The 12,028-nt window shown below is 41.3% G+C and overlaps 1 protein-coding gene across 1 annotated transcript; it reads left to right on the top strand.

The window, feature by feature from the left end:
• The first annotated feature begins 1,129 nt into the window (after window positions 1–1,129).
• On the top strand, window positions 1,130–11,936 carry prelid1b (PRELI domain containing 1b). Its single transcript, XM_079337210.1, has 6 exons — window positions 1,130–1,314; window positions 2,500–2,706; window positions 3,465–3,690; window positions 5,653–5,766; window positions 6,316–6,394; window positions 10,050–11,936. The coding sequence occupies exons 2-6, from the start codon at window positions 2,615–2,617 to the stop codon at window positions 10,169–10,171; spliced, it is 633 nt and encodes a 210-aa protein (XP_079193336.1). The 5' UTR covers window positions 1,130–1,314; window positions 2,500–2,614; the 3' UTR covers window positions 10,172–11,936.
• Window positions 11,937–12,028: the final 92 nt, after the last annotated feature.

Here is a 12,028-nt window from a genome sequence, read left to right as displayed (position 1 = left end):
AGTATCAGACAAGACATAAACCAACCTGGTGAAACAGTCTTTTTAAAGTGTTTCCAAGCAGAACACAGATTTTTTGAGAGGTGTTTTACACTGGGCACACTGAGTTGTACATTTTAAGTTTAAGGAAACTTCCCTTGTATATGATTATAAATCAATTCAGACTGTGGTAGGAAGCCGGGTACTGTATATGTTACCAATACACAGAAAGGGCTTGTCCACCTGCTGTACAAACTCTCACGTGCAAACATGTCATTAAAGACACACTTACATTAAAAAAGTTAAATTATAATCAAGATCTAGTTCTGCAAATATTCTTGTGTCTTTTGCTGTATTATGGATTCTTATTAGTTTTACTTAATTGAGGAAGTTACTTTTATTTTTTTGAATTTGAGTTGGAGGAAAGGAGGGAAATAAATCCTATGGCTTCTACTTTAATCTCTTTATGGTGCTGACTGGAAACTAATTCAACCCATTTTGAGTTGTATAATTAATTTGTAAGGGTGCTATAAAATACAAATATAACGTCATTAATCAATTAGTTGGAGAAATTAAAGAGGGCTAATCGTGCTGAAAAGAAGACTTAATCTTTAGTACATGGGCGGCCGTAGCTCAGTCTGTAGGGACTTGAGTTGGGAACCGGAGGGGTCGCTGGCTCAAGTCCCGGCACAGACCAGGTCTGGAAATTGATTTGGTTGCACTGCCCTTGAGCAAGGCGTTGAACCCCAAAACTGCTCTGGAGGGCTCGCTATGTTGGCAGTCCCCTCATTTTGAGAACTCTCTGTTATGCATGTCATGAGGTCCATTAAACAGAATGTAAACCCAATGTCCTCTTGTGGGATTAATAAAGTATAAATTATTGTTATTATAGAAGGACTAACATTTAAATACATGTTGAACAGGGAGATGCAACAAGCACAGAGTCAAAGGAAATCATTTATGTGAAGGATATTTGTTTTAAAGATCCAGTGAACAGAAGTATAAAGTGCTTACCGGATAAATAGACTAGTTTAAACTAGTTTTAGGAAACAGGCAGACTAAAAGGAGATGGAACAGTATGAGCTCGTAGTGGAGTTATCATATAGGTGTACAGTAGGTGGCGACACAAACCTGTCACGTTGGTTTGTAGCAAATAATTACACGAAGAAGAAGAAGAAGTGCCTGTCAACCTTCGCTGCAGCAGAAGAAGAAAAAGAAAACTGTCTTGTCCTGTCCGTCTCATGTCACTGACGGATGCAGTCAATTATTTGTTCACTTATAATATACACAAGAGCCCGTTTTTCCGTGTATAACTAATTTCATCACCAGCAGCTTCAGGTAGGACTTCTCTCTCTCTTTTTTGTCTCATATTAATCTTCACCTGACGTTAACTCGGACAACCTGAGTAAACATAGTTATGCTAAGCTAGTTTTCTAGCAGCTCTGAACATGATTAAATAAACTGTATGATATCTCGTGACTGATGTTGAAGTGCTTGTTGAGGCTCTTCTCCTTTTTAAAAAAAAAGCTATCTTTAGGTTCATTTAAGTCTTCAAGAAAACTAAGTCAGTGTTCACAGTGACTTAAGCCTTTGAGCCGGGTGTATAATAACTATGTTAGACGAGATAACACAGTGTAAAGCTGTAAGTCAAGGTCACATATGCACACTACATTGTAGGTAACAGTTACTGGAGGTATCAGCAGGTGTTGTCGAGGAGTTAAAACACGTAATAAAGACTTTAGTGAACATGAAGACATGTGGACCAGTAAGTGGTCACATTGATCTGTTCATACAGGCTTGTTAGGAAATGGTTTGTACTATAAATCAGTGATTCTCAAAGTGGGGTGGGTGAAATAATTTACAAAGAAATTGTAAAAGTTGAACATTAAAAAAAGCATATTTACAAACTGGGACCTCTTGCACCATTAAAATCAGCTCTTCTGTCCAACCCTCCCGCCTACTTTAGTTTTGTGCCCATTGATAAACTCTGAAATGATGATGATGACGTGTCGGTCACTTCATAGTCACAACAACAACAACAAAAAAAAACTTGGACCTAACATTTTCTAAGGTTATAAAATGTCTTGGAAAGTATAAATGTAGTTTAATCTGTCATTGTAAAGTACTACATAGTACATGAATACATTGTGTTGATATAAAACTTACCAACGTTACTATATTGAGGGGTCCATGCTATAAATACAATTACAATCAAGACTAGGTGACAGTGCAGAGAGGGAGACCAACACATGATACGTTTTGTTTTGTTGGTTTATACAGCAGGCCTGGTCGATATGATGTTATCTGTCAAGGTATGGATCATTTGACTTTGTAAGAAGATATTTTCACGAGCGAAATGACTGAACATATTTTCCTTTTTAGTCAAAATGACACATTTACATGAAATCTCACAGACTGAAACTTTACCCATCATTTTCAAAACACAGCAGTATATCACTTTTAACCTCTTATTTTCACGTCCTGATGAAATGGCCTCCTAAAAGTCTTCTTTATCTTTTGCAGGACTGTGGCAGACTTTGGATGGAGTCAGTATCTGTGTTTTCACTGACTCATGTCGTCACAGCCAGGAACCCCAGGGTTCGGGTTTCATGCAGCGCTGTAGACAAGCGGCAAAAGAATGGTCAAGTATTTCTGTAACAGCGCAGACATCAGGAGTACGTGGGACCACGTGGTCTCTGCTTTTTGGCAGAGGTACCCAAACCCATTCAGGTGTGATCATCTTTGATTTTGATTGTATATTTGATGAATGCTCTTTAGCAAACATTCAGTCGGTGTTTAGAGTAAATCTAGTGTTACTTGCTGCACTGTGAGCAGATCTGAGGGACAAGACAAAGGTAAAAAACAAGACTACAATGTGAATCTTTTAATACAATACTTTACCCAGGCAAGCGACTTCATTTAAACCTCAATATGAAGAGCGGGCACATCAGATCAGATCAGATCGAAGTTATTGTCATAATAATGCGTTTAGCATATCAGTGGTCGTGTGTGCAGTCTGATAGCTGATGTCGACATCTCAGACATGTTCGAGGTGTTTGCTCCATTTTCACAAACATGCCAGTGGTATTTGCATAAAAAGTAAGAGCATGACCCAGACAAGTGTTTGAACTAATAGAGTGAAACTGTTCAGTTTTGAAACAGTACTGAAACGACTCACAATCTGATATGAAACCTGGAAGTGAAAGGTTTGGTTAGAGCTTTTCACTTCTTGGTTGAAAACGACACATGAACACTTTTACAATCCATATATCAGCACCTGACCTTTGTCTGAGATGAAAACAGTGATCCTAACCTCCACCAGTAACCCTGAATCCTTGTTGCTGACGTGGTGTGTGTGTGTGTGTGTGTGTGTGTGTGTGTGTGTGTGTGTGTGTGTGTGTGTGTGTGTGTGTGTGTGTGTGTGTGTGTGTGTGTGTGTGTGTGTTTGTGTGTTTGTGTGTGTGTGTGTGTGTGTGTGTGTGGATCAGCACCCATGTTCTCACGGAGGATGTGGTGTACCGGGAGGTGACTGCAGACCAGCGGCTCTTCTCCAGGCGGCTCCTGATGAAGACCAATCGGCTGCCTCGCTGGGCGGAGCATATCTTTCCTTCGGGCATGTCTCGCTCCGTGTACATCATAGAGGACTCCATTGTGGACCCTGTCAACAGGAGCCTGACCACCTTCACCTGGAACCTCAACCACACGACTCTGATGGTGAGGTGTCTTTTAAGGTGGTAGAAGGGTTTGGATCTTTTGTTCTGAGCCGATGTAACTGAGTAACTTCACTGGAGTCACTGTTGTTAGATGCTGCGGGGGCTCGTAGTTATGATCTTCTTATTGTTATCATCCTTATCTGCAGTTCTGCTCAACTCTGGGGGTTTTTTCTTCAGATTATATGAATGACTATTCAACAATTTTACTGCTTAACTTTCAAAAATAGTGGGGCGCCGGTGGCGTTGTCGTTTGTGTGTCCTTTTCTACTCTCTCTCTCTCTCTCTCTCTCTCTCTCTCTCTCTCTCTCTCTCTCTCTCTCTCTCTCTCTCTCTCTCTCTCTCTCTCTCTCTCTCTCTCTCTCTCTCTCTCTCTCTCTACATTAGAATCTATTTCAGCAGCTGTCTTCTGTCTTTTGATCAGCCAATCACAGCTCTCAATAAGCGTGTCACACCTCACAGGTGGGTCACACCTGCCCTCCTCACTGGGCTAAATGTCTCCTGTCCTGTTCTTGCTCCGAGTTGCTTTGACACACATCGTGCCCTAAATCTGTCCTCAACCAGGACTCCTTAGTTGAACTTTTAACGCTAAGTGGAGATCTATCTGAGAGCGTTCTTCAAAACAGATACAAGAGAGCGATGCAAACTGTTGTTTCATTCTTTGTGAAGGTGTAGAACTAAAAGGTTTGCACTGTGTTGGATTGGAACTGTAACTCTGCTGCCCCCAAGTGGTCACTGTAGTCATTTATGCTGGTTTAAAGACCTTCGGGTTTGTACTGCTCTCCTGTGACAGAATGTAAAGTGAACATCTGTTCTTCTGACATGCTCCATGTCGTTACAGTCACAGGGTTGCATACTCCATTCTTTCCCATTTGTATTTCCTGCCCTTCAGGGTCAGTTCACAGAAAACAGTGACCCTCACTTCTTGCTCATTCGTCTTGTGTTTTTGTGCTTCCTTGGTTCTGCCGATGTGTTGGCAGACAGGAGGAGACAGTGCGTGTGTGTGTGTGTGTGTGTGTGTGTGTGTGTGTGTGTGTGTGTGTGTGTGTGTGTGTGTGTGTGTGTGTGTGTGTGTGTGTGTGTGTGTGTGTGTGTGTGTGTGTGTGTGTGTGTGTGTGTGTGTGTGTGTGTGTGTGTGTGTGTGTGTGTGTGTGTGTGTGTGTGTGTGTGTGTGTGTGTGTGTGTGTGTGTGCGCGCGCTCACATGTTCTACAGCTGCTAACTCCAGAAAGGAGGACGTATTCACTCAGCCAGTGTTATGTTCAGAGGAGCAGGAGCCTTGTCATGACTTGTACATGATGCAGCTATTAGCTTAGCTTCTTCACACTCTCAGTTACCTGACATAGACGGCTGTTTTTAAATCTACTGTACATTTTAAAGAACAGTAAACTTGGAGATAGATAGATAGATAGATAGATAGATAGATAGATAGATAGATAGATAGGCATTACAGCAGCAGGACATCAAACACACATTGTTAGTAAAACAAAACAATATAATATGGAAAAGCACTAGCACTGATCTTATGAATAGGATTATACCGAGGCGTGTGTTCCCTGCTGTGGTCAAAGCCAGACAATAGAGCTCTGTGCTGATGTTGTTCAGTACGTGAGTAAATAGTTTGTTCAGATCCCTGTAAACAGTCTGGATGTGCCGTCTTCTGTTGATTCATCGTCTGAAGCCGACCTCTCAGTAGGCGTGACAGGAAGCGTCTATAATAATGATCTAGAGAGGATCACTCTTCTACAGGAGGGGCTCTGAACAAACTCCTCACAAAGAAGGGGACACTAACATTCAGTGTGGGCTCATAAAAAGGGACCAAGAGAATGACAGAACTAGTTTAGAGCCCGTTTATTCGTGTTAGAAGTCTACAGAACAAGACAAAGCTGTGTTTTGACTGTCTGCTGCCGATCTGACCGCCAACCACACTGTTGACCCCGCCGTCACTTTGCTCTCCTCCATGTCAGTCTGTCGAGGAGCGTTGTGTTTTCCGAGACTCAGAGGAGCAGCCGGCCTCCACCCAGCTGAAACGTGAAGCGTGGATATCTTCAGGTGTTTACGGCTTCTCCAGACCCATCCAGGTACTTCACCCCTCCTTTAAACAGCCCATGTCGATGTTTCAGTGTTTGTATCATTTCTATCATAGTTGGATGAGTCGGATAAGAACTGATCAACAGCATAGAGGTGTAATAGTTAATAAGTATTATACTGTGGGCAGCAAGAGTTGTTTTTGAATGTGCTTGACTTAGATGTATTTATAATCCAGTGTTTAACTCTTGTCTACATGTATACATGATTTTCTGCTTTAGCATTAAGTAGTCACATTTTTTTTAAAAATCTAAGATGGTAACATAAAAAAAATCCTCCATTTCAGGCCTCGTTTTGATTTGTGGGTCATAGTGTAAGCAGTCGTAGCGTGGGAGTCTGTGTGCAAAGGCCAAAATAATGAAGTTGGTGGATTTAAGTGGGGGGGGGGGGAGTGAACACGATGCCAAAAATATGACAACCTAGAATTGTTTTTATTAGATGTGTTGGGAGATGCCAGGCTTGCTTTAATATCCCCAGAGAATAGGAGAGAGAGAGGCGTCTCCTCCCCATGTAAAGCCATTTCCTGTTTTGTCTTTTCCCAGGAGTTCGGATTGGCCCGCCTCAAAAGCAACCAGGTGAAGGCCATGAAAGGGCTGGAGCACGCTCTCTCCAACTTACAGGGTACGTACCCTTCTCCAGCAGGAGGCGCAGAGAAGTGCAGGAGAAGACGAATGGAAACAACCGTTTGTTTGTAGGCGTTACAGAATGAAAGCAACGAGTGGAGCGAGCACATCGACATGACAAACACACAGCACAAGTCCTTCCCCTCTGTGAATAGCACGTTCACTGTAATCTGCAGAAACACATGAGCTTCGACAGTGTCGAACATGAGTGTCTGTGCAGCTCCTGTAGAATACCTGTTGTTTGAGTTTGATTGAACAACAGACAGATCGGCATTGAGGGACTTTATCTTTGTTTCTCTGAGTTTTTTTTTCACAGCAGGCCGTCGTTTTTAGGCGCCAGCTACAACAGCAACATTTTTCTAAAAGGCTTCCTACTCGCACTTTTTGAACCCTGGCTTCTTTTCACGGAGGCTCTGCACGCGAATGTAGCAGCAGCACATTTTACACCAGGATGTTTGATTTTTCTATCCATTAAGGGAACTGTGTGTGTGTGTGTGTGTGTGTGTGTGTGTGTGTTGTACTACTAGTAAAGATAATTAACATTGTAATTTGTATCCTCCCTTTAACAAAAACACACCAATATTTAATGTATCTGTAAAATAAGCTGATACATCAAATGTAAACAAAGAGCTGCTCAGAGGGCCGTTAAGTGTCATCAGTCATAAGTAGAGCTGCAGCTCACAGCGACTATTATTCTTAAAATGTATGGAGACATTGTTCGGTCCTTTAAATGTCAGACAGTAGTTTGGAGCACCATGGGTATTTTCCAAAGCTTAAGTAGAGGACACATTTGAACTAAAAGCACAGAAGTATATGATGTTGTTGTTTTTGTTTCAAACACTTTCAGCTCGGTTGAGTTTGTTAAGTTTTCAGAATAAACCAAATCGCCGCAACGCAAATGACGAACATTAATCTGCGAGGTGAATGGAAGTCCATCTGTAGGATGAGAGTAGTCGGGACTCGTTTGGCACAGACGCGTTCTGTGTGTTGTGCTGACGCGGCGTCCTGTTGACCACGGCGTTCTCCTATTGTTGTGATTCTGTCCCACTGCTCCCGTATCGATGCCACTGAGGGGACTCTCATCAGGCTGAGTGTTGTGGTGAGTATGTTAGCTGAGGACGTAGTGCTCTTAACTCCCTCTGTGTTGTTGTGAGTGAAAATAGACGCCGCGTTAGTCTTCAGAACAAGAGGACTGGAACTCATTGGTATAAAAGTAGTTTATAGCTGACCCTCGTTTACATTTAGTTTGAGAGAAAACTTGAACTCGAGTCCTGACCTTTTCATTAGAAGAAAAGTAGTGGCAGCGGTATGTTTTTTTTTTTTTAATTCAGGAAAGGATTACCTTCTCATAAGCGATGTCTAATATGCAGCTTAAACACACACGAGCCATTTACACAAACATCTCCATCATTTTAGGAGGACTGCTGTGGAGATTCTCCCGACCTGGCAGCTCACATTATGCTCCTCATAACGGGAGACTATTCCTGTCAGAGGGTCTCCTGAGGAGAACAGGAAGTAGAGAACACTGAAGTAGTGAAAGAAGCAACAGAGTGCGCTATACAATACTATAATGAGAATATTTTCCATCATGTCAGTGCTACGTGTAGTTCAGGAGAATAGCAACATCCACAAAAGAGCGGAGGTCAACATCCGGGCGAAAAGAAAACCCAGACACCACTTTTGCTCAACAACATGAAGTTATGTAGAAGAAGACTCGATGTTTCCATTGTTCAGACGGACAGATGCAGAGTTTTTTGTCCCACTGTGATGTCTTATGAAGCTACTTCCTGAGTTAGTTGGATACGTGAACACCTCCTTTAAAACACAGTTGAGGCAACCCTTCTCAAATTTAAAAATGCTGCACTCTTGGTTTTAGCATTGCACAGCAAACTAGTCATCGGTAGGTGACGTCGAAGGCTGCTGTTTGCTTTTTGTTTGTTTCCATTAGTTGTTTCAAACATCATGTTTTGAACTCTTTTCTGGATAGTTAAAAGTCTTAATGTGAAGCTGTGAAGGTTCGTAGAGCGCCTGTGTCTGTGTCCGCGTTCTGTCAGCTCGTCAGCAGGCCCATCTTGAAGTCTGCGCCTTTTCAACCTTTCCGTCTTTATAGATCAGGTGAACAGTCAGACACAGCCCTCGTCTCATACAGTATTTACGACGTTACGCTCTGCAGCCATGACAGTTAATTACTGCTATCCTCAACTCCTGAGGAAGGGCCTCAAGTCAACGCTGATGCAAACCCGTGAAATAAGTTCACCAAAGTTTTCAGAGACGCTGGTTCCCTGGATCACAGTTGTTTATTTCAAGTTGATCCGAATCAGAACTCTCACGTCATTCTTTTTAATTAGGAGCTCAACTTTGTTACAAACTCACAGGACTCGTGTTCATCCCGCACGTTTCGTATTTTTAGCTAATGGCTGCTTTTAAGAGTGAAATGTTTTGACTTGGTCTTTGACATATTCATGTGAAACGCAGCTTGGTTTCTTTTTTTTCTTTTTCTTTTAACAAACTATGGTAACTCGTTGACTCTTTGATGGGATTTGTCTTAACATGAATTTTACAAAACTAAAAATCCGATCTCTAGTTCATTAAAGTTGGGTCATCTCACACCAAACATTAAGGCACATTTTTAAGTCTGGTCGATGAAATGTGGAAGTTATACAGAGAAACAACTGTGAATGAATGGAACAGCAGGTGCTGGCTGTTATGATCAGTATGATCAGACATGCAGAGGTTCGAGGATTGCCTGTGCTCTCTCTCTCTCTCTCTCTCTCTCTCCCCGTCGAGGGAAACTGCCCTGCTGTGTTGCGATTCCTGGTCGTTGTTCTCCTCACGTGAGGTACTTGAGGTTTGCAGGTTCACTCTCAGGTCAGACACACATCGACTTCCAGTCAAAGTACACTGTCGAAGAATCATCATGCATTCTGGTGCATGAAGACTCACTACCAGGAAAACCAATCCGTCTTTATATAACACACACATTGATGAAACGAGTAACAAATTGATAAAGAGAAAGCTTTATTTATATTCATACAAATCAATTTAAAGTGTTTTACAATGACTGTGGAGATGAGTATAAGATGTTATGAAAATGTCTAATTTATTTAGCAACGTAAGAGGTTACAAAAAAAATCTTTATATACTATAAATAAGCTACATTAACAATATGTGATGGTATTAACCAGATTAATTAGAAGAACTGTCTCGATGGAACCTCGGTTACAAACAGACCAGCTGTCTCCATTCAGAGTTTTAATTTTGAATTTAGCGTCATAAGAGAAGTTTCAGGTCGTCTGTAAAACAAAGTGATGAAACTGGTTGCAATGATATAAAATCCGAGATTTACCAAAGAAACAGGGTCGAGCTCACAATGTCGATTCATGAAGCTCTTCTTTCTTTTTGATTTCATGCCACAGATTCCATGCTGTCTCAGCACAATGATGCTTCCTCTTGCACATCAAAGTCATGAGACACATTGTTTTTGTATATCTCTATTTATATATCTATTTACTTCTTGACAGACAGAAAGGCTTCCCTTACCACAGCTTGATGAAACTCGCAGTGTTACGGTTTATTACTCGTTGGAAAGTGAAACGTGTTTGATCGTCATCGTTGTCCCGCCCGTAATCTTTTCTGTGTTCTTGGGCTCACAGGAGAGGCGCCGCAGCGGCCGCTCAGGGACTCGGTGAAGGACGCTTCGGAGAAAGCCAAGGAGGCAGCAAAGAGCCTGGCTTCAGCTGCTGGAGCCCCACAGAAACCCCAGCAGTACATCTGACTGAGCGGCTGACATGAACTCAACGAAATGCCTTTCTGATCATATCGATCATTTGGACTTGACTGGAGTTTACTGGGATCACGCTGATTGCTGTTTATTCTCTTTTCAACTGCAATGTTTTTTTGTTTTTTTTCTTCTATAATTTTTTGATTGACTTTCTTTTGTTTTCTGCAGGAAGTCTTAAATCTTTTCATCCTATTCTCAAATTTCTGTCTCCTCTGTGAGCTCCCATGAAGTCTCAGGTCCTTCCTCTTTGTATGAGTCGTGTTGTTTGGAGGAAACGTTCAGAATTTGACCAGCAGCATCCTTTAATGCTGCAACTATGTGAAGTGTTAGTGCATATTTTTGCGTATTGCAATATTTAACTTATCTTTCTATTTTCTTAAAGTAAGCTTAGTATGATGCAAAATTGTATAATTGTTTGAAAACCTTTCACTGACATAAAAAGGCCTGTCATGTTGATCTAGGTTAAAGGCCACATCATACCGAAACCAATGAGCTGTGAATATTGTTGAACTTTTAAGTTAAACAACATAGTGCAGACATTTTCAGTTCCTACAGCTCAGTCTCCAGCAGGTGTACAGTCGACCTCTCACATGTTCGTTCTCTATTTCATAGTCCTCTTCCATCTTTCTTTGTACTGCTGACGTCCTTGTCAGTCTTTAAAGCTCTGTGCCAGTGATGCTTTTTGTACCAGTTGCATGCACAATACCCGCTGAGCCAAAGTCACAGAGTGGAAATAGGTGTTTGAATTAGGGCCCGACCGATTTTTTGGGGCCGATATACAGCATCAACATGCTGCAAACTAAGTGATAATATCATATAGCACCCCCTGCTGGAGATAGAGAACTGACAGTTTAATACATTGAAACAAAAATGAAATATTGTTTGATTGGTGAAGAAATTTGAGGGATTTCTGAGATAAAATAGTGGATACAATAATCACTGGATATGCTAACAACGGCTCATACTATCGGCCAATTAATTGGCCGGACTCTAGTTTGAAAAATGGTGGAGCATTTCTCACTACATGAAGTCAAAGTGTGCCATCAGAATTATTTTAAAGCTGGATTTTTTTATGGTCAAAACATTTGCATGATGTTGCCTCAAGCTGCACAGGACATGCGCTATGATGAAATGGTTTAATGTGCACGCATGGATTTAAACCGTGAACTGTCCTGTATGCTGCCCTTCTCATCATGATCTGTAATGTGCTGTGTCAAAATGCGCACAAAGATAGAAAATGTAGCATGAATGCAAAAACCTTCAGCATCGCCGGTATTGACACGTCGATAATCACAACAAAACCAAAGTGACTTTCATCAAAATGAAGTCAAGCTTTCACATCTGTGCTCTGACTGTGACGAGCCTGTAATAAATAAGATGGTTGCTATGGTGATTTAGTGGAAACAGTTTGCTCTGCCTGCTGATATGAAGCTGAAGCTGTGAGAAAGATGACATCATCGTGAACATGTCACTGACTGCATTCCTTCTGAATATAACGTCTGGATTAGTTTTCTGAATGACTTGAATTGTAGTTCTAGAATATTTCATATCATGTTTGTGTTTTTTTTTTAATAATTATTTACTGTTAAGCACTCGCATTATTCATTACATGTGTATTTATTTGAATCAGGTAGCAGTAGCTTGTTGAAAAAGACGGATTTGATTTCATTGGACTTTTCAACTCAGGCTTGGAGTTGAAGTCTGTGTTGTTGTTTTGTGTGTTCAGATGGAGCTTTAATAAAAGATAAGTTATTGGGTACATGTTGTCCTTTTGAATGCGTTTCTTCAGTAAATGTTTCTCTGCTGTAACAAAGTGATGATCCTACACAACAGATCAGTTTCAGCTCTGCA

Source organism: Symphodus melops, assembly GCF_947650265.1.
Source record: "Symphodus melops genome assembly, chromosome: 2".
Taxonomy (NCBI): domain Eukaryota; kingdom Metazoa; phylum Chordata; class Actinopteri; order Labriformes; family Labridae; genus Symphodus; species Symphodus melops.
Note: the sequence above shows the minus strand (reverse complement) of the source record. Positions and strands in the feature narration are given on the sequence as shown.